This window comes from Pleurodeles waltl, chromosome 1_2, assembly GCF_031143425.1.
Source record: "Pleurodeles waltl isolate 20211129_DDA chromosome 1_2, aPleWal1.hap1.20221129, whole genome shotgun sequence".
In the NCBI taxonomy this organism is placed as follows: domain Eukaryota; kingdom Metazoa; phylum Chordata; class Amphibia; order Caudata; family Salamandridae; genus Pleurodeles; species Pleurodeles waltl.
The window spans coordinates 1,335,698,023-1,335,719,315 of record NC_090437.1 but is presented as its reverse complement, the minus strand read 5'-3'; the positions used below and the strand labels follow the sequence as shown (position 1 = coordinate 1,335,719,315).

Below are 21,293 nucleotides of genomic sequence, written 5' to 3'. Positions count from 1 at the left end.
TCCATCGCAGTTGGTCTGAACTTGTGACTTTTTTCCTGATCTGGGACAACCAGATAACTACAATTCCCGCTTTGTGCTATGTGCGCTATTTTTCACCTAAATCTTTAAAACTGCATATCTCAGGCTCAACTTTTTTTAATTCTGCCGTTTTGGTCTTGTTTTATTTACAAAATTAAGTTAAATTTTTCTAAGCAGGTGTATTTTTGTGTGGTGTTTTCACTGTTTTGCTGTTTGAAGTGTTGCACAAATAGTTTACACATTGCGTAAGCCTGACAGCTCTTCGCCAAGCTACCAGATGGTGAGCACAGGTTAATTTGGGTTCTGCCTGACACCCTGACTAGGACTGTGGTTCCTGCTTGATCAGGGCGCATACCTCAGCCAACCAGAAATCCAATTTATAACAGTTTGTATATTAGCTGGTGCTGCGCGTAGAACCATCGCGGTGTGTCTCATCTGGTCAAAAACATATTACAGAAGCTGCTTTTAAAGAGGAGGAAATCCCCCTTTACTGGTGGCTGTGACATTAGAAAGGTCATATAATGTTATTAGAAAAGTGTCTTGAAACTTTATATTGTAATAGTGAAATGAAAACTGTGGGGAACACTGGTCGGTCTCTTTTTGGTTTACAAGTTCTGTTGACTTTGTCACCCATGTGCTCTGACTTGCAAGCTCCTCTGTAAGCCTGCCTATTACCAAAGTTGCTCATAATTCTATGTATCTCCTCCACGCAGACCCACATGACAGAGGAATTGACAAGTCTCTGTGCCTCAGGTTACATACCCATTCATGTGGTTTAGTTTGGTTGCCATGATAGGATCCCGGACCGAGCTGCTGATGGACCTCTCCATGGAAGATGGCTTGGATTCCATGTCAACTAGCGCCCCTTGAATCTTTTCCCAAATTCGTGGCACCCCAAGAAACACGGTGGGTCGCACCTCCTTCAGAGTGTTAACCAGGGAGTCCTGTGACTGGAGAGAGGACAGAGAGAGTCTGGAATATTTGAGGATCTTTCCTTCAATTGAATAATGAGCCATCATTTATAACTAAAGAATCTTCTCTCGAGCACTTGGCCTATGGGAAATGAGTTGATAGTGTAACCAGGTGTGCACATTGGAAAAGCATTCATTTGGAAATGTTACATGAAAAAAATACACTAAAAATAAATGAGCTGAAGATGGAAACGTAAAACATTTTCTTCACAAACTTCCTGCTGGTTTTTAGTTGATACCTGTAAAACGTAACACAATGTGCTCCAATAGATGTGAAGTAATTTTCAACATCAACTTTGATGATATCCCAAATAGTTTACATATCATCTATTGTTGTATTGTCTTCAAACGTGTGTTCTTCAGTTTATTTCAAGTGTCCTGACGAGCTTGACAAACTCAAAGGATTATGATTGTAGTGTAATTAAATCACATGACAAGGAAATCTCTAAAGGGGTTGTGCTTGAGAACATGTTAATAAAGACAGGAGCTTCAACAGAATGAAGGTCAGATTCAGATGTTGACTAACTTGCTTGAAACAATTAAGCCACACTATGCGCCACATTAGCGTATTTGTTTAACGCTAATATGGCGTAAGGTTGGCAAAACACTGCATCATATTGCGCCACTTTAAACCTTTGTGCCACATTGTACCTGTGCCAGGCATAATGTATGCGAGGGGGCGTTCCGGCATTAAGAGGCCAAGAAAAATGGCGCAGTGGAATCTATGAGATTTCACTGCACCATTTTTAGCGTAATTTTAATGCCTGCCTTAGGCGTTAAAATGACGCTTCCATTGCTGTCCAATGAGCCTCCTTTTATTTTGCAGAAGTAGCGTCAACATTTTTGGCGCTAATCCTGCAAACCGCCAAACTAGCATCAACATTTTTGATGTTGCATCCCTAATGTGTGCCATGGTGTGCCATATCATATATATACGGCGCACACATGGTGGCATTATGGGGCCAAATGGGACTCAAAAAAAGTGACGCATCATGACATGGTGCGCCACTTTTCATAAATATGGCCCTATATATGGTAACATTGAAAGCGTAATAGTTAAGATATCTTTCGATAGGGGGCCAGCGGTCTTAGCTAATTATGACATAGCACACTCATTACTGTGAATCACCCAGAGAGCCACATACCTTGTCACATAAGGTGAAGTTTTAAACATGGCATTTGTAACTAGTGTATTAGTCTGGGGGTCTGCACATTAAGGGAAGCAAGTCCCAGGCACATTGCTTGCTTGAAAGGTGTCACTGAGATAAATGATGTCTTGTGAAGGAAGTAAAGTAGCAAATAATATGTCAAAACTGGGGGTGGGTGGAACTCGCGGATTTGTACTCTGCGGAATTCCGCTGAGTTACATAAAAACTCAATGGGATTCCATGGAGTTCTGCCTACCTGCGAAGTGAGGGCTGAAGTAGAAGCGTCTGTTTTATGTCAGCCTTGGCTGCCTTTGATGGGGCTTTTCAATACATCCTCTTTAGCCAACACCCACTGACATCAGACGGATCACCAGGCATCTAATTGTATGACTGTGGGCTTTAAAAACTGTAGTGTCATGGCATCCACTGAAGGACCCTTTAACTGGGACTAGCCCACAGGCACACACACTCACCTCCTGGAGGCACGTGCCACTCATGGCCGAACCCTTGGGTGGACCTAACAAGCAGGAACAGAAAGCTCTGCAGCTTCCTCCTGCCTCAGGAAGTAAAAGGGGGAACCTGCGGAAGTTGGTTGCGGACCGGACAACCACGGCACTGGTCTTGTACACCCAGGTGGTGCAGACAGACATGGTGAAGGACCGTGAATTCAGTCTCATATCTGCTGGCCATGCAGCTGATCTTTAAACAAATGTCAATTGCTCATTAGTTTTAGCACTTCTAGGGTCCCTACCAACCAATTGCAAGACTGAACATATTCTGTGAGTTGGAGGTACTGCTAAAATGAACTGGTATCAGAGTGAAGTAGTGCGTCATCCTGGATTCCAAAGTGCTGATTGGCAGGGAAGTCTAAACATGTCTTTGTTTGACACCCTCTCTACTACAGCTGATGGGTCCTGCCCATCTTGGAATGAGGGGCGGGCAGTGAACTCCAACATGCGGTGGCTGGAGTGTAATTGTAAAATTCAGTGAACTCTGCCAGCGGAGCAGAGTTTACCCCCCCACCCCTTAAATTGCCATGATTCCGTTCCCCAAATACTATGCACTGGGATGTAGCATCCCAGTACTCGTAACCCTGTACCATGAAGAAGTGAGGTTAATATATGGATTTAGGACATGTAACCAAAACTGATATATGATCAACTTCAAAAGGCACAGATTATTTTAAAGCTCCTGAGCTGATGGCATGGGCTATTCAGCAGCGTCCCTTCTGAGCTAAATTAAAACCCGCAGTACCAGGCATCCTCGGGGACAGTGAAGAAGAATGTTTTCTAGTCTACAATTCTTTTCAATGTGGCAGAGGAGTGTAAACCTTAGGCCCATCTCTCTTGATTTCGTTTTTACCCAGGTTAAGGAAGCTTTGTGATGTTTTACCACCAAGATGTAATCTGGACATATCAGGGTTTTCTTGTCTTCCATGGCAATGTTGGCCAACTTTCCTGCAGTCTGCCGCATGGCAGTACGGTCACTATAAAGTAGTGGTTTGGCCACCACTGGTCTCTGCAATGATCCTAACAAAGGACACAATGTACAGGCACAAGATGGGCCCTCTGAATTGAAAAGAAGGGGACAGGCATATGGTGCTACCATTTTGCTAACCAGACTTCACGGAACTGGACCATGTTATGGCCTTCTGGAATAACAATTATTCTGAAGTTTATTGCATGTGGATTTCCTTCTGCATCTTCAGCTCTACCCTCAAGCAAGTGAACACGATTAAGAACATCTTGGATTTGCTGTTTAAGTTCATGATTGAGAGAATGCAGCATCTGTAAATAGGATGCATTTTGGTTTACTCTGTCCTTCAGTTCTTGTTGGTCTTTCCTGAAAGATCTCAGGCCAGTTGCTGCTGCATCAATCTCGGACTCCAAAGAGTTACATGTTGTGTTAATTGCATTTAAAATAATATCCAAGTTATGTGATTGGGTGTTGGTGTCAGAGTGGAATATCTATTCTCTTATTTGCAGTATCTGTTCAGTATCCTCAACTTAGTTTCTGGAGTAGGGAAGCAAAGGCATTTGGGCCTGTTTTGTTTTGTGTGAACCATGATTTCTTTGTTATAGTTCATGACAGGAATGCACTAATGGGCATATTTATGAGAGGCTTGCATTGCTATTGCATCACTTTTAGTGACGCAGCAGTGGCATAAACCTCTCAACTATATCTATGAGGCCATGCAAAGCCACTTTGTCTTGCTTTGAATGGCCTTGTAGATATGCAATAAGGCAAGGCAGCACAACTTGGTACGTTGCCTTACTGTGCCAAAAGGGAAGATTGTGACGGATCCCCAAATCTATGAGAGCCTGTAAACCTGGGAGTGCGCCAAAATCTTACACCTCCAGCGGGGGAGGTGCAACGAAGAGAAATATCTTCATGTCTCCTCGTTTTTTCCTCTTTCTCTGTGTGCTGAATTCTGGGAGGAAAAGCCTCTCGGATTGTTTTTGTGCAGGCCTTTCTGCATAAAAACAATCCTGCCGACAATGCAGACACCCTGGCACCATGGTGCCAGGGTGCCTGCATTGCCGCTGGGCAGCTAAAAAAGCACCAGTGTAGTTGGAAGGGACAGGATTGCGCTGTGTCGTATAGATACAGTGCATTCCTGCCCCTTTCCTTTTGATGCAGGGCAGCACAGCTAGATGACTTGCTGAGCTGGTCTGCACCAAAACTTTGTAAATGTGGCCCTAATTGACTTAGACCTAAGTCAGAATGCTGCAGTAGCATGATAAGGCAGAGGATATCAGTTCTGCCAGGGATTGAGCCTTGACACCCCACTGATCCTGATGTGGAACAGCAGCCAGTCAGTGAAGCAGATACAACAATGTACTCCTTCTACCCAGAGTGAGGCCTCTTTGGTATTCTTGGTTGAAAGACCTTTATATATTCAAGTCTCTTGTTCCTTGTGAGGGTATGAGACACGTTCTATTTCTAAGTATACCCACTGAGGGGTGGCTGGAGTCTGAGTGAACAGTTCAGATCAGTTCCCAGTGCCTCCTGAATTGTGTCATTCCACTGAGCACTGCACAGAGGGTAGCTGTTGGGGCCTGGTCTCATCGAGATCTGACCTCCTCTTCCCTCTGCGGTGTCTCTTTACCTGTTTTATGCATGAGATGGAGAAGAGCATCATGGAATATGGTCAGAGAAAATCTGCCTCAGATCGATGGTCCCAAGAGGAAATGGGCCCCTCCAGCATGACCAATTGCTCTCCCGCAAGGTGCTTGTGCACAAGGCCGCCCGGTCCCCACTCAGGGTTTCGCTCAGGGATTCCTGTTGTCAACTAAGCTGGGCCCCTGAAGCCTGTTGTTGGACTCTACTCTTCTCCAATCATGCAAACAAGAGAAACAAGGAAAATTAAGGCCTCACAGCTGTCATCTCAGGCCCAGGAGAAGACAGATGTGGAAAGGAGCCCCTTCCATGTGGGACAGGGTCAGCAGCGGAAGAGGGACCATCACCACTCACTTGATGCTGCGTGTTGGCTGGCTTCAGCTCAGAGCCCGCCAGCCACTCACCTGCACTACATCTAGCAGCTGTACACCTTTGCTGCCACCATGCTACAACGATTTGGTAAGTTATTATGTCCCAGTTTGTGGAGAGGGGGCTGTTTTAAGTAGAAGGCCCAGGTGTGATGATGTAATCCATAAAAATGAGCAAGATGTGATATCTGAACCAATTCCATCAGCCTCAAAAGTTTATAAGTATTGTTATACCAAAAGATGCTTTTAGACAAGGGATGCACACTGATGGTGACCAAATAATAGTTCTGTGCCTCACAATGAGGGGATGAGTGTGGCTGCAATGTTTCTAATGCAGGAGATAGTAGCAGGTAAATCTGGAAGACCTTGCTCATGAATCATCTTGACAATAATCAGAATAGCTATCTGTCAAAAAAAGTGATGACCTTCTGTAGAAACCCAGGTCTAGAAAGGGAAGGTGTGGGAATTTCAGTGGGTTAAACCCATAATAAAGGTAATATCCTGTTTAGGGATATGACCAAATACCTCACAGTTCCAGATGTAATGCTACTGCCAATGCCATGGTCACATCATTTGATGCCAAGCAGCCTGACGGAGAGCTAGCAGGTGGTAAGAAGAGTCCTGCCTTCTATACACATAGGGTGACAATAGAATAAATAAGGCCTGATTATGAGTTGGGTGGTCAGTTCAGACCCATGCGTAAACTTCTGTTGCAGGTACGAAACACATCCGATACCTCAAGCTTTGTGACGTTTTGGCAGGTCAAAACTGCAGAAATGTAACAGAGGAAATATGCACATTATTTATCATACCATGCAGATTGTGATGAGTTAAACACCAAAATCCACTTCCCCACAAACTAGTAATAGGTGCTATTTATCACTGCGATAAATAACATAACCCATGGTATCATTATTTATCAGATGTGCAGAATGCCGCTACACTTGTTATCAGAGGCAAAGAATGAAAAAAGGACTTGATACAGCTCCAGAGTCACAGGAAGCATAGGTAGGGGCCTTCCTTAGGGATTGTCTGAGAACCTTTGAAGGTGCACCATTCCCACAATTGCACCACTGAACATTAATCCCTAGAATACTGTGATGCAGGAATATCAAGGACAGAATATCCCGCAACAAAATTACAAAGGTCAGTGCATATATAGATTTATTATTCCTACCTCCACGTCTACATCTCCTAAAGATACATATACACTGCAAATGTACATATACATGAGGTTAGGTATAGAATATCTAGTTTTACTTACCTGCCAATATTTTTTCAATATTTTGTCATTGATATTGTCGCCCTTCGATGTTCTGGGCCTGATTTTCAAGGTGCACACCCATTCCTACTAGTAGCTACGTAAAGCAGACGTTACATAGTTGTTTGAAGTGTTATATGGAGAGTTAGGGCACATCCTACTCCTGGTTTAAGTCCAGAGATGCAGCAAATGTTGAGAAGGAAGCATTTATGCTGGATCTCCTGGATCCTGTCTTTGACGCCATTTATGAGAGAAGCACAAACAGAGATGCGCTTCTATCCCCTTTCAAGCCAATCTACTGAGGCACAACACTGTGTACTAAGACCAGATCTAGGTCGCTGCTTTCATCAGTGCCCCTGTATCTTACTTTCATTAAGATGTTATGTCAAAGACGTTTATTAAGAGAAAGGATAACTCTACTCGGATGATTTGTCACTGTATCTGACCAGTAGTGATACCATCTACATGGGCAAAGGTTCAGATCTAAACAGCAGAGGTTCCTCAGGCAGGGGAGTGGAGACATCTGGCACATCCATGGTCTTAGTAAATGCTAGGAGTTCTAGAGAGTGTGTCTATTGCAAAAGGAAGCGAGTGGCTTCACAATAATTATTCAAGGAGGGTCGTGGGAGCACCTGAGCATGGATTAATATCTACATATTTAGTATGCTTTAATGTGAATCAGGGTATTACTTCAATAACACTGACATTATGAAACTTTTTCCCCTCTCCATGTATATTCTTGGAGGTCTGGCAAACCCAGGGGATTGATCTAACATAGTTTGGGATGATTTAAATGTTGTAATACTTAGGTGCCACTTGAATGGTTTACAACAGCACTTCAAATGTTCTGATTAGATGAAGCCTTTGTAATATCAAATACAGGTCATTGGCAATCCACAATGAAAGATGGAGTATTACAAAAAGATGTTGGCGGGTTGTAGAGTTTGCCAGGCGCCAAGATGGCTGCTTCCGTACAGGGCTCTGAAATGACTCCATCTTCTGAGCTCAAGCTGGTGTTGGGAGTGTGAGACAAGGCCAATATCAGCTACCCACAGCTGATCAGAGGTCAGCTACGTGCCTGAGAATGACTAAAGGGACAGGGCCAGTGGGGACAGACAGGCTGTAGAGGCTGAGGCAAAGCATTGTGTTGTGTCAGCCCCAACCTGTCTACCATCAGCAGCATCAAGGTTGGCCCAATGAACTGTCCTACACAGGGGCCCTAAGATTGCAACCATATTATTGCAGAATTCTTTTCTAATCTACAGGGAGTGCAGAATTATTAGGCAAATGAGTATTTTGACCACATCATCCTCTTTATGCATGTTGTCTTACTCCAAGCTGTATAGGCTCGAAAGCCTACTACCAATTAAGCATATTAGGTGATGTGCATCTCTGTAATGAGAAGGGGTGTGGTCTAATGACATCAACACCCTATATCAGGTGTGCATAATTATTAGGCAACTTCCTTTCCTTTGGCAAAATGGGTCAAAAGAAGGACTTGACAGGCTCAGAAAAGTCAAAAATAGAGAGATATCTTGCAGAGGGATGCAGCACTCTTAAAATTGCAAAGCTTCTGAAGCGTGATCATCGAACAATCAAGCGTTTCATTCAAAATAGTCAACAGGGTCGCAAGAAGCGTGTGGAAAAACCAAGTCGCAAAATAACTGCCCATGAACTGAGAAAAGTCAAGCGTGCAGCTGCCACGATGCCACTTGCCACCAGTTTGGCCATATTTCAGAGCTGCAACATCACTGGAGTGCCCAGAAGCACAAGGTGTGCAATACTCAGAGACATGGCCAAGGTAAGAAAGGCTGAAAGACGACCACCACTGAACAAGACACACAAGCTGAAACGTCAAGACTGGGCCAATAAATATCTCAAGACTGATTTTTCTAAGGTTTTATGGACTGATGAAATGAGAGTGAGTCTTGATGGGCCAGATGGATGGGCCCGTGGCTGGATTGGTAAAGGGCAGAGAGCTCCAGTCCGACTCAGACGCCAGCAAGGTGGAGGTGGAGTACTGGTTTGGGCTGGTATCATCAAAGATGAGCTTGTGGGGCCTTTTCGGGTTGAGGATGGAGTCAAGCTCAACTCCCAGTCCTACTGCCAGTTCCTGGAAGACACCTTCTTCAAGCAGTGGTACAGGAAGAAGTCTGCATCCTTCAAGAAAAACATGATTTTCATGCAGGACAATGCTCCATCACACGCGCCAAGTACTCCACAGCGTGGCTGGCAAGAAAGGGTATAAAAGAAGGAAATCTAATGACATGGCCTCCTTGTTCACCTGATCTGAACCCCATTGAGAACCTGTGGTCCATCATCAAATGTGAGATTTACAAGGAGGGAAAACAGTACACCTCTCTGAACAGTGTCTGCGAGGCTGTGGTTGCTGCTGCACGCAATGTTGATGGTGAACAGATCAAAACACTGACAGAATCCATGGATGGCAGGCTTTTGAGTGTCCTTGCAAAGAAAGGTGGCTATATTGGTCACTGATTTGTTTTTGTTTTGTTTTTGAATGTCAGAAATGTATATTTGTGAATGTTGAGATGTTATATTGGTTTCACTGGTAATAATAAATAATTGAAATGGGTATATATTTTTTGTTGTTAAGTTGCCTAATAATTATGCACAGTAATAGTCACCTGCACACACAGATATCCCCCTAACATAGCTAAAACTAAAAACAAACTACAAACTACTTCCAAAAATATTCAGCTTTGATATTAATGAGTTTTTTGGGTTCATTGAGAACATGGTTGTTGTTCAATAATAAAATTAATCCTCAAAAATACTACTTGCCTAATAATTCTGCACTCCCTGTATATGTACTTGTAAAGCGTGTGGTGACCCAAAAACATCCCAACGCTGAAAAGACGACTTTTACTACTTGAGTAACATTGTATGGGGTTAATTGTCAAACAGCCACGCTTTACGTAGCTTTTGGAAGTTAAGTTCGTTGTCTGTTAACCACAGAGCGAAAGACAGGGACTTTCAAAGTGCGGGGCAATGGATCTAAAAGATCTACCTCCACTTCTAGATCTTCAGATACGAGGGAGCACTGCCCTGCAATAACTGGAAGAGTGGAGGGACAACGCCATCTAAGGAGATAAAACCTCCAAAAATGGTAAATTAGATTTGTTATTACCATTATCACCAATCTCCATGGGCATCCACAGGTGCGACAAGGAGCTGCCCTGAGGAACCCAGAGGTCTGTCACCCAGGAAGAGTCACTACTCATGCCAGTGCCGAAATAACTAAAGGGAGTTACTCAACACATTAGAGATAAGATGATTGAACTGGTAGTAGAAGAGTGAGGCTCGCATCTCGGACCCCAAGCACATGTAAAAACCTGCAAAGGGACCCAGAAACCAGAGGTAGCTCAAATTAGCAAAAATGAGGTGGGCAGAGGCAATGAAGATCTGTATCCTGGTGGACGGCTCAAGGGTTTGCACACCACCTGGTCTATCTGACCCTAAAGAGCAAGCAGGACTTGTAGACAGTCATTACAAGGCAGTCACTCCTTATTACTCTCATTAAGGCTATGAACCTTTGATCGAGAAAGACTTTCATGTTAGTGCAATGTGAGGCAGTAAGAAATGAACTCACTGCTAGATAAAGGGTTGTAGATTGCGCTGGAACGGGAGATGGAGGCGGCCCTGTTGTGAGATGTGTTTTAGGGCCTGATTTAGCATTTGATGGATGGTACTCTGTCCATCACAGTGGCTCCACCATCCTGCCAGACTACCATCAGGCAACTTTAGAGATAAACATCAGCCGTCATGGCGGTTCCTTTCAGTGTAGGAAATGTTTGGTGGATTGCCGCCGTCGGTTTTGATCGCTGTTCACAAAACATTTCAAAAAATTATTTTTTCTGATTCTGAACATATTAAGGGCCTGATTTAGATCTTGGAGGAGGGGGATACTCGTCACAAACGTGATGGATAGATCATGTGCCTTATTACGATCCCATGATATCCTGTTGAGATCGTAATGAAGAGGACAGGATATCCGGAGTATTCTATTTGTAACAGAGTATTCTACTTGTGACGGAGTATTCCTTTTGTGACGGAGTATTCCGTTTGTGACGAGGTATTCTATTTGTGACGGAGTATTTCTTTAGTGATGGAGTTTTCCTTTTGTGATGGAGTATTCCGTTTGTGACAGAGTTTTCCGTTTGTGACAGAGTATTCCTTTTGTGGCGGAGTATTCCGTTTGTGACGCAGTATTCCGTTTGTGACGGAGTATTCCCTCCACCAAGATCTAAGTCAGGCCCTTAGTTTGGGAGGAGCGGTTTGTTCTGGACAGAGAGTGCAGATATAGGGTGCAGGTGCTGGTGGCTTGTGATTAAACGGACAGGCTAATGAGCAAAGGCAGGTGAATAGGTACACATACATTACACAATACATTTCTACTCACTACCCACCCAAATAGATACATATCCTTCAGGTACCTTTAAGGCATCCTTATCTGCAAAGCAGGTGGTCCCTCCAAGGCATATTGGTAGCCAGATATCGAAGTATTGTGCAGCTGTATGGCTCATCGGCAGGTAGCTGAAATGGATCTCTCTTTCCTGCAAGCCAGAGTATCTGCCAAACATTTTCACAGCCCATGTAATCTGTACAGCAGGAAGAAAAGGAAAACCCTTACTGAGTAAATGAAGAATACATAGGAACATAATGAATGAAGGCCACCCAATGGATGAATAATCTTGTAGGAGACACCACCCCTGCTTTGGTGAGAAAACATGACTTCCACACTCACACTCTTTTCAGCTCTTTCTTCCTCTATCCTTCAACCCCTCCCTGTCTCTCTCTTCCTATCTCTATCCCTCCCTGCCTCTTTCTCTCTCTCCCTCTCTATCCTATCCTCTGGCACTATCCCAACATCCACATTACAGAAAAGATAGAGGAAATGCAGAGCGGAAGAAGACAAAGAAAGAGAACACACAACTGAAAGAGAAGAAAGGGATAGCATACGAAGGAGAGCAAATATTATCAAAAAGAGATTTACACAACCTGCTCTCCCAGTAGAACATCTGCAACTGACTTACAACACTGAGCAAAAGACTTACTGCTGACCTGACACTTTCGCTACAATCAGAGCTCAGTTGGACCCTCAGTGCCCCACTTGCAGACCCACCCCTTCCTAAAGGCACTCATCACCTAGCTGAAGTTAAAAAATGCCATGTCTGATAGCTTCCCTCTCACCCAGTCACAGACACAGGGAACAGAAGGGCACAAACCATTACCTTCCCTTTTTGGAATGTTTTAGTAGAGTAAGGCCATTTACATCAGATAGTGTCCTTTAGACTCGAGTTGCAACTGTGCCAGAAAGCAGTGTTCCTGACAGAGTCAGGGCTCAGCAAAGTGAAAAAATGACAGTCCCCATGCTACTTAGATACACACCAGTGGACGTATTACAGTAAGTGTGCGCATTACAGTAAGCGCCCCCGGTTTGTGTGTCCTTTCTGTAATACTGATAGCGCTGGAGCATATGTGTGCCAGCAGAGTCATGAGAAGGCTGTGCTGGCCCCATACAAATGAGGGAATCACTGCCTCTGCGCCATATTACCAATGTGGGCGGAGAGGGAAATATGCCCTTAGGAGGCGTGCTGAAAGTGAGCCAGAAAAAGGTGGCACACTACCAGTGCACCCCCCTGAGGGCAGCCCTCTTGGTAAAAGGGGATCCCGTGACCCTCCAGGCATCCGCCTGCAGGTGGATGCAGTCACTCAGTGCACCCTCCCGCAAGGGGACCTCTAATCCATCTTGAAAGTGCAGATGGGTTGCTGCCTGCACAGTGAAACACAGAGCAGATTTAAACAGCTGCCATGTATTTCACTTGAACGTGCTGGACTCAGGGCAGCGCCAGTTCACAGCTGCCCTGCGGACAGCCCATTCTTCATGATATAGCACTTGCCCTGTTTGCGTCCAGCCCAGCAGTTTATAGGTGCACTGTGCCACATACAGGAAAAGTGTGCCCTTTTAGTAATAGAGTCCCAGCTACACTAATATATGTGTGAACATCAACAATGTGGCAGGTCAGGTAGTGGATTTCCTATCCGGCCCAAGTCCCCTCTCCTGACCCCTCCAGTCCAGTACTCACAGATTTAGCTCACAAGCGTTTCCCAAGCATTCACTTGTTTTGGGAAACATACGTTTTGACAGAGGAACAGCTATTATTTGACAAAACTAGCCCAGGGTGTGTTACGCAGATTTGTTGAATGAACTATCCCCTTGGAGAGCATCCTGGCGCTGAGCAGGTGTGAGCCTAGCCAAGCCTAGAGCCAAGTGGGACAACTCGAAAAGCCAGGTCTTCAGCTTCTTGCGGAATTAAAGAAATGAGGAGGAGCCTATATGTATGAAAAACTTTGGGTGCTTCGGCCATTACCGTGTTCATTAAGTTTGCGGTGTACGGCCAATAGTAAACACACCAAATGCTTCAAAGGTGGCAATTCACTGAGTGTAGCTGACCAGCAGGATCCCGGAGAGGGTCGTGCCAGATAGGTATTATGGTGTGACCTTTGTCACTTATAAATGGAAAGGGGTGAACAATTAGTGACGTGTCTCCTACAATTAGTGCCCCATGTCATATTGCCTCGTCTGCTAAAACTCAAGCAGGAAGGAGCAGAAATCCCACTGTAGGGTTGGGTCTAACCAGAGTACAGCTCAACAGTCACGAAATGTATCCCAGCCTTCTGAATTTTTCAAATGTTGACATCTGTCCATGCATCCTATAAATGATCCTCTAAAATGAAGACATTTTAAACATGCCCTTCAGCCATATCTCTGTGGTAGGCAGCCTCTGATCTTCATAACGAGTGACCTAGAGAACCATATCTTGACATGAAATGCTAAGGAGGGAAGGTGAAAAGAGCCATGCGCCAGCACTATTTTAGCATCAAGAGTTGCATTGGTATCAATGATGGCTTTCTTCTCATCTCAGATTTTGACCCAGTTGTGTGATACTCGAGGACGTTACCATAGAATGAGTACTTCTTTGCCCCTCTGGTGGCCCCATCACTAACGTGCCAAGTCAGGGCACAAATGAACCTTCCGCGGCTTCACTGAGATCAATATTTTCAGTGCAGAATCTTACAATATTCAGATATCAAGCACACCTCTCTAAGCCCTCTACCAAGTATATCATTCCAGTTTTCATTAAGGAACTGAATGGGTAGTTGCTATTCTTACCACAATTTGAGAGTAGCTATTGGCGTGCTAGAGAGATGTGGTCAATAAAAATGTGGCATTATCCAGCAACGGTACCCCCAATATTCCCCACATCCACATGTATTTTTGAGGACAAGTGAGCAATATATTTCAATCTGTAATGGCCCTAGCTTGCATCTCCAGCAATGACACAATTGGGCATATTTGATGCACACCCAAGGTGATGGGAGAAATGCTTTCAGTTTGTCTAACCACTGGCCATTGCTTGGGGAATCATAATAAACCTTCATTCTTTTGCTCACAATCCCACCTAAGTTTGCACCCATCCATATGCAAATCACTGTTAACCCTGTCCAACAGTGGCACCAAATAGTGCGCACACTAAGAAAGGTAACGACTGTGAAACTACAGGTAACAATGAAACACTGTTTGCTGGGCCTCCTCCCGTTCCCAAAAAAAGGGTGTAAAATGGCATTCCGATTTGTGCAGCTAGGGCTTGTTTTGGCTAAGAGGCGCATTGTGACCCAATGGGCGAATCTGGCCCCTCCGGAACAGAAGGCGTGGTTAACTGATTTCATTGAGTGGGCAACTGCGGAGGATGGTAGGCTCCGTAAGATGCGCATGGATGAACACGCAGAACGGGATCTGGAACTTTGGCATGGCATGATCGAAGGGCTGCATGGTGAGCCTGTGGGGGATGAGTGGGCCCCTCAGCTGATGACCACCAATAACGAGATACGGGTGCTGTCATTCTCTATTGGGCGGTACAGTGGCAGTGTGAGATGTATTGCTGAGTGTGTCTGAAGGATGATATGCCTCCCTCTCCAGTTGACTCTGACCTCCGTTGCCCCGACTTCCTCCCCCGCCTTGTTCGATCTGCTTATGTAGCCACAGATTGGGTTTGGCTGACCCAACTAAGAGTGTAGCTGACAGGATACTATAGGCTGGTCTGGTGGTGTGCGGCGGCTGTTCTCTCTTCACGTTTATATCTGGTAATGTGCTCTACAGAATCACAGTTTAATGGTTAAAAGTTAATATATTATGCACTGTATCGATATGGGCAGGATAGCCCACCACTGCTGTATGCAACTGTTATGTAGAAGCACCGACACACTATATAAACATTATTGTATTGCCTGGCCATGTATATTATAGGTAACATAGCGAACATGCATGCGAATACCTAACTCGTTCTAAGTCTTTGTTAGAATCTGTGGAGCGGGATGAGATGTATGGTTCGCGTGCTGAGATTCTCAACTGGTGCAAATATATGTAATTTGTGATACTTGCATAAATACAACTTGGAACCCTGTACAACAGGAACAATCCTGCCTGAACTGTCATGCCAGGTCCTCCCTGACCTGGAACATAAGCAACTCAAGAGCAATTTCGCCCTGATTAGGGCTCATCATGAGGTAAAGCTTGGTGTCTTAGAGACGGGAGCATGAACTATAAGGCCAAGACCTCCTTGAAACAGAACACAAGCAACCCAAAACTAGTTTCCGCTGGGCAAGGCTCATCAGTTGGGTATAGCTTGGTTTCAGTGGGACAGGGAGCATGGGACGCATGTCTGGCATACACTTGCCATTTAGGGTGCTCCATCAAACACTAAAAAGGTGATTGGAGGAATGGTTGCAATTTGCATAAATAACATTGATTGCTTGGTGTAGCATCTCAAACCATTGGTCTTTTGCTCACCATGCCACCTCAGTTTGGACCTAGACATATGCAAATCAATCTTGACCCTCCTTCAATAGGAACAGTCCGTCAGGTCCCTGAACCGGAACATAAAAAATCTGAGCAGGTGTTCAAAATGCCACCAAAAATGCAATTTTTTCAGCCCCCCTAACGAGGGATCGTCCCCCTTGCATACATTATGCGTGGTGCAGGCATAATGTGGCACAAGGGGTTACAAAGTGGGGAAATGCATGCATTGCGCCACTTTGTAACTGTGGTGTGACGATTTTGGCATTGTTGGGCCACATTAGCGTAAAAAACTATATGCTAATGTGGCGCAAGGAGGCACTAGGCCCTCTTAAATCTGGGCCTGTATGTAAAAGTAAGTTGGTGTCAGCCATCTCAAGACATGAATTTGCTTATTTCTAGTCTTCATTTTAATTGCAGTGAGTCCATCATTACTGCCACTCTGACAAGGTTTTTTTTTGCTGCTCACAAAACATATGCAGACATGAAAAAGCCATTTGGTGCCCTACAAGGTGTTATTTATCCTCAGGCAACTAATATAGTTCCTTTGATCTGTTTGTAGTGATGTCAATCTTAATGCATATTTCTTCTAACCTGAGAGCTAGACACTAAGGCCCATATTTATACTTTTTTAGCGCCGCATTTGCTTCATTTTTTGATGCAAAAGAAGCACAAACTTTCAAAATACAATTGTATTTTGTAGGTTTGCGCCGATTTTACATCAAAAAACAACGCAAATGCGGCACAAAAAAAGTATAAATATGGGCCTTAGCCCTGCAAAGCTTTCAAAGGTTCCACATCACCAGGTGTCTATAACTCTGCTCTTCTATCAGCTCCTATTTCTGACCAACTCTGTTCACCGTCTTGATACACCCCATGATGGCTCAGTTAAGCCTTTCTTCTCCACTTGACACAGTATCACACCCCATCCTCATCAAGCGCCTACGTGATATCGGCATCCAAAGACCTGTCTTCTGCTGGGTCTGCTCCTTCCTAACGGATAGAAGACAAGCTGTCAGCCTGGCACCTTACTTTTTGGAAGCCCACAAACTCATCTGAACAGTGCCTCAAGGTTCATCACTCAGCACCCCCCTTCAACGAATAATCCCTATGTCCAACATCATCCATGCACACATCAACTTCCTCTCCTATGTATACTGTATTTAGTGGGCGTTTTAGGGGGAACCTGGTAGTGACCAATAGGTCACCTACCTTTCGGCGACTACACCCGCTAAAGTGACCATTTCCTGTAGGAAGGGTGTCTTCCCTATCCCTGATTGGCTATTTTCCTTCCATCCAAGATGGAGGAAAATGAAATGGAGTGCCCACATCGCAGGCAACGCCTTAGGGGTGGTGCATGCCATGTGGAGCCAGTACTCCTACTCTTTGTTTGAGTTTCCCGCCGGTGCTCCCGTCAAAAGTGGGGGTTTGAATGGAGGTTACGATCTGCTGCTAAAAGCAGGCCTGGGGGTCGAGTTTCAAAGGCAGTTCGCCCTTTGAAGCTAGCTGCCAGGGTAGTGCACTTTCCTGAGCGAGTGGGTGTTGGCACCTCCACCCAGGAAGGGCTTTGTCTGGTCTACAAACCAGAAAGATGGAGCTCTCCCCCAAGGTTTGTAGATTGGGTGTCTGGAGGTGGAGTGCTGGATACGAACAGTCAGCAATCATGCAAGGGTAGTTAGGCTTTGCAGGGGGCACCTCTAAGATGAATGGTACCAGTTTGGATTCATCATTCTGAGTTGTTTGATTCCAAACAACCCAGGGTTCAGAGTGGCCATCATGTAGCTGGGAAGCTCATATTGAATAGTGTCTAGCACATGTATTAACATGGCTGCTCTGTTCACTCACTATGTCCCAGGTTTGGCAAGGACACAGTGGGGACCTATTGCTCATGCATCTATGCCCTCACATATAATATGGTGCACCCTGCCTTAGGGCTGGAAGGTCTGCCAGAGGGGTGTCTTATCCATAGGGTGTGCACTGTATGGTGGACAGGGCACACAGGCAGTGTGCCATGCCGAATTAGCATTTTAGAATTACACCAGGACACGCAGTGGTGGGTGGATCTGGATGCATGGCCCTAGAAGGTGGCACAATCAGTGTTGCTGCCCTCAGGGGCCAACCCTTAGTACCCCATGCCTTGGGTACCTAAGTACCATTTATGTGGGACTTATAGTGGAGGCTAAATGTGTTGGCAATTACCTTTGCAATTTTAGCGAAAGAACACTGACACTGGGAACCTGGTTAGCAGGATCCCAGTGCACTCCAGTCCAAGATGCATTCAGACACTAGGCAAAAAGTGGGGGGGTACAGCAACAAAGTGACAGTTTCCCACAAAGAACACCTCCACATGGGACTTCAACTGGTGGTTGGCCGAACTCAGACCCATACCCATCAGCTACGCCAGGATCCTCAGAATAATCAACAACAGCAAACAGGACATGACCGCACAAGTCAATGCCGTCTTTGCATCCTGCTCCCACACCCTGAAGGTGCTGAGGAGGATCTTCACATGGCCCCCAAGCAAACACTAGAAAAACTGTCACTCACACCTGTTATCACCAGCATGTTGGACTACAGGGTCACCCTCTACACCGGAATAATCAAGCAGCTCACTAAACACCTGCATACCATCAAGAACTTGCCAGCCAGACGTATCCTCATCCTCCCACACAGAACTCACATCACACCACACCTCAGGAAGCTCCACTGGCTCCTGATACACAAAAAGGCTCCTTAAATATACAAGGCACTACACTACTTAGACCCCACCTACATTAACAGTTGCATCTCCCCAAAATATGATGATTATATGACTCCTGTCTACTGACATTATCTGCCAGGGGTTCCTATCTAGGGCAACTCAGATTAAGCGGGGAACATGCTAAGAATGCCCTCTATCTGCCTCCTGTTTCTTCTAGCTCAGGACCAGCTGTTATCTGCAGCCTGTTGATTGGACGAAGACTATGGGATAGACACAGGGAGAACAGGTCAAGGTGTTCCTATACGCTGGTGATGTTGTACTTGCGTTGTCTGACCTCAGCTCCTCCTTACCTGTAGTGATGTTATTTATTCATATTTTGTTCTTTAGTTTTTCTGGATACACTCCCTTCTGGAGTAACTGTGAGGCATTGTCAGTGATGCGCTCCACCACCAAGGCAGACCTTAATGGCTTAAACCTGCAGTGGACACATGTGGGGCTCAAATACCTGGTATTGGTATCAATAGAGCCTGGAGAAAATGGTGGAGGACAAGCTGCTCCCGAGAGCCCTGGCTAATCCTGATTGAGTAAATGGGTTTCATCTCAACTTATTCCTTTGTAGAAGAGTACAAACAGTCAAAATGACAGTTGTGCCCAGATTCAATTAGATGGTCTCTGGGTTTCAATACCTAAAAGGTTGTTGAACAAAATTGACCCCAAAATTAAGTCATGTGTGGAGTGGGAGTAGCCAAGACTGAAAGCGGCAAAACTATGGGTGCTTATTACATCCAGTGGCCTTAGATTACCCCATATGGGGCTGTATTATCTGGCCTTTCACTTATCACAACTGGTGCCTGCAAGATGTTTCTGTGTGGGTCACACTTGTACACACGCTCTGTATGTTCCCTGAGTTTGTTCTCCCGGTAGATGTCTATGATAATGTACTGCCCTCCACCGATAACCTAGTTAAAGTGTGTGTATTTTCAGAACCCATAAGCTGATGTGTGGAGCAAAATTGTTGAATTTTCAAAATATATTTACAGATGATATTTGAGTGATAAATCATGCGTCATTGAGGGAAGTTATTACTAATGTTCTTTCCTTGGTTCCAGAAGCATCTCAACTATGGCTCCTATATATTACCCAAGATGCAGTAAGGTTGCCACAACTGGTAATTTTGCATACATGGTGACCAATAATGTAATCTTGTTTGTTGTAGTCATGATTATTAGACTAATGGTTTGTGGTCCCTACTGTAGAGTGGCTCTGATCTGTATGCCAGAGTGGCCAGGGAATCATAACTACAATTCCTGTACTTTGAGGTCTTCAGTGACTGGTGCTGGTCTCTTTATAGAGAGGCAGAAGAGGGCTGGCCTTCTTGATCATGCCAGCTGCCAGAGATGCCAGTGTGGTAGGTGAGAAAGGGGCACTGGAAGAAGGGGTGCAGCAGGTGCTGCTGCACCCCAAAATCACTGAGAGATTTCAGAAGGAGAAGCTATGATAATGAGGCCATATAAATGGGATTCTTTTGCAGCCTTTGGTCTGTGTACAAAGGCAATCAAAGGGTAAGTCAAATTAAGCCAGGGCTCATTGATTTATACAAATGACAGATTGTTCTGTTTTGTGTACATGTGTTTATACAGGTGTCTGGTAGGAAAGCACGCAGGGGGTATATTGTAACCTGAATTCTAGCGACAATGGATGGATCCAGGACAGCCTGGAAGCAAATATCATGTGATAAGTGTTTAATTAATTCTGCAAAATGGAAACATAATGCTAGCTAGCCCATTTCACAAGTTCCTGAATATTTCCAAATATGTTAACAAGATTAAAACTGCTTCTGGCCCGAGGAGTCTGTTTCTGGCCCTAAGCTGCGGCTTCTGGCCCTAGGCGTCTGCTTCTAGTCCTAGGGATCTCCATTTGGCCTTAGGAGTCTGCTTTTTGACCTAAAAGTCGGCTTCTGATTCTAGAAGTGTGCTTCTGATTCTACTAGCCTCCTTTTGACCTTGGAGTCTGCATCTGACCCTAGGAGTTTGCTTCTGGCACAAGGAGTCTGCTTCTGACCCTAGGAATCTGTGTTTGGTCCTAGGTCTGCTTCTGGCCCTAGGATTCTGTATTTGATCCGATTAGCCTGCTTCTGCCCGAGGTGTCTTTTTCAGACACCAGGAGTCTGCTTCTGGCCCTAAGAGTCTGCGGTTGGTCACAGGAGTCTGCTTCCGACCATAGCAGTCTGCTTCCAGCCCTAGGAGTCTTCTTCTGGCCCTAGGAATCTTCTTCTTGACCTATGAGTTTGCATCCGGCCCCAGGAGTCTGCTTCTGATCCTAGGATTCTGTATATGGCTATAGGTGTCTACTTCTGGCCCTAGAAGTGTGCATCTGACCTTTAGAGTCTGCTTCTAATACTAGGAGACCACTTCTGAACTTAGGAGTCTCCTTTGGACCTTTGAGACCTGCTTCTGGTCCTGGGAAAGGTCCTGCTTCTGGTTCTAGGAATCTGCAGCGAGTCCTAGGAGTCTGCTTTAAGCACTTAGAGTCTGCATATAACCCTATGACTCCCATTCTTGCCCTGGGACTGTACTTCTGGCCCTACTAGTCTGTATCTGTCACCCCGCACCTTAAAAAAACAGATCACAGAATGGAAACAGCTCTCTACCGAAGACACCATCGCCTTAATGACCTCCATTCACTTCGCAACCCCTGCGGACCCCTGCCTGCACCGCTTTTACAACCTAGGAAGAGTAGTATTCAAAGCATCCCTCACAGAAATCCTCAACACTTCCCTCAGCTGCTGCAAACGATCTCAAACACTATTGCCACATCTCACTCCTCCC

General features: G+C 45.1%; 1 protein-coding gene across 2 annotated transcripts in view; it reads right to left on the bottom strand.

The window, feature by feature from the left end:
• The window catches only part of LOC138251898 (long-chain-fatty-acid--CoA ligase ACSBG2-like), a 239,873-nt gene that overhangs the window by 101,959 nt on the left and 116,621 nt on the right, over positions 1 to 21,293 (bottom strand). For both annotated transcript variants that reach the window (XM_069205688.1, XM_069205689.1), the window contains exons 7-8: positions 11,341 to 11,505; positions 781 to 968 (exon numbers count right to left, since the gene is read on the bottom strand). In XM_069205688.1, the coding sequence (XP_069061789.1) occupies positions 781 to 968; positions 11,341 to 11,505 (353 nt within the window). The remainder of the gene's footprint in view (positions 1 to 780; positions 969 to 11,340; positions 11,506 to 21,293) is intronic.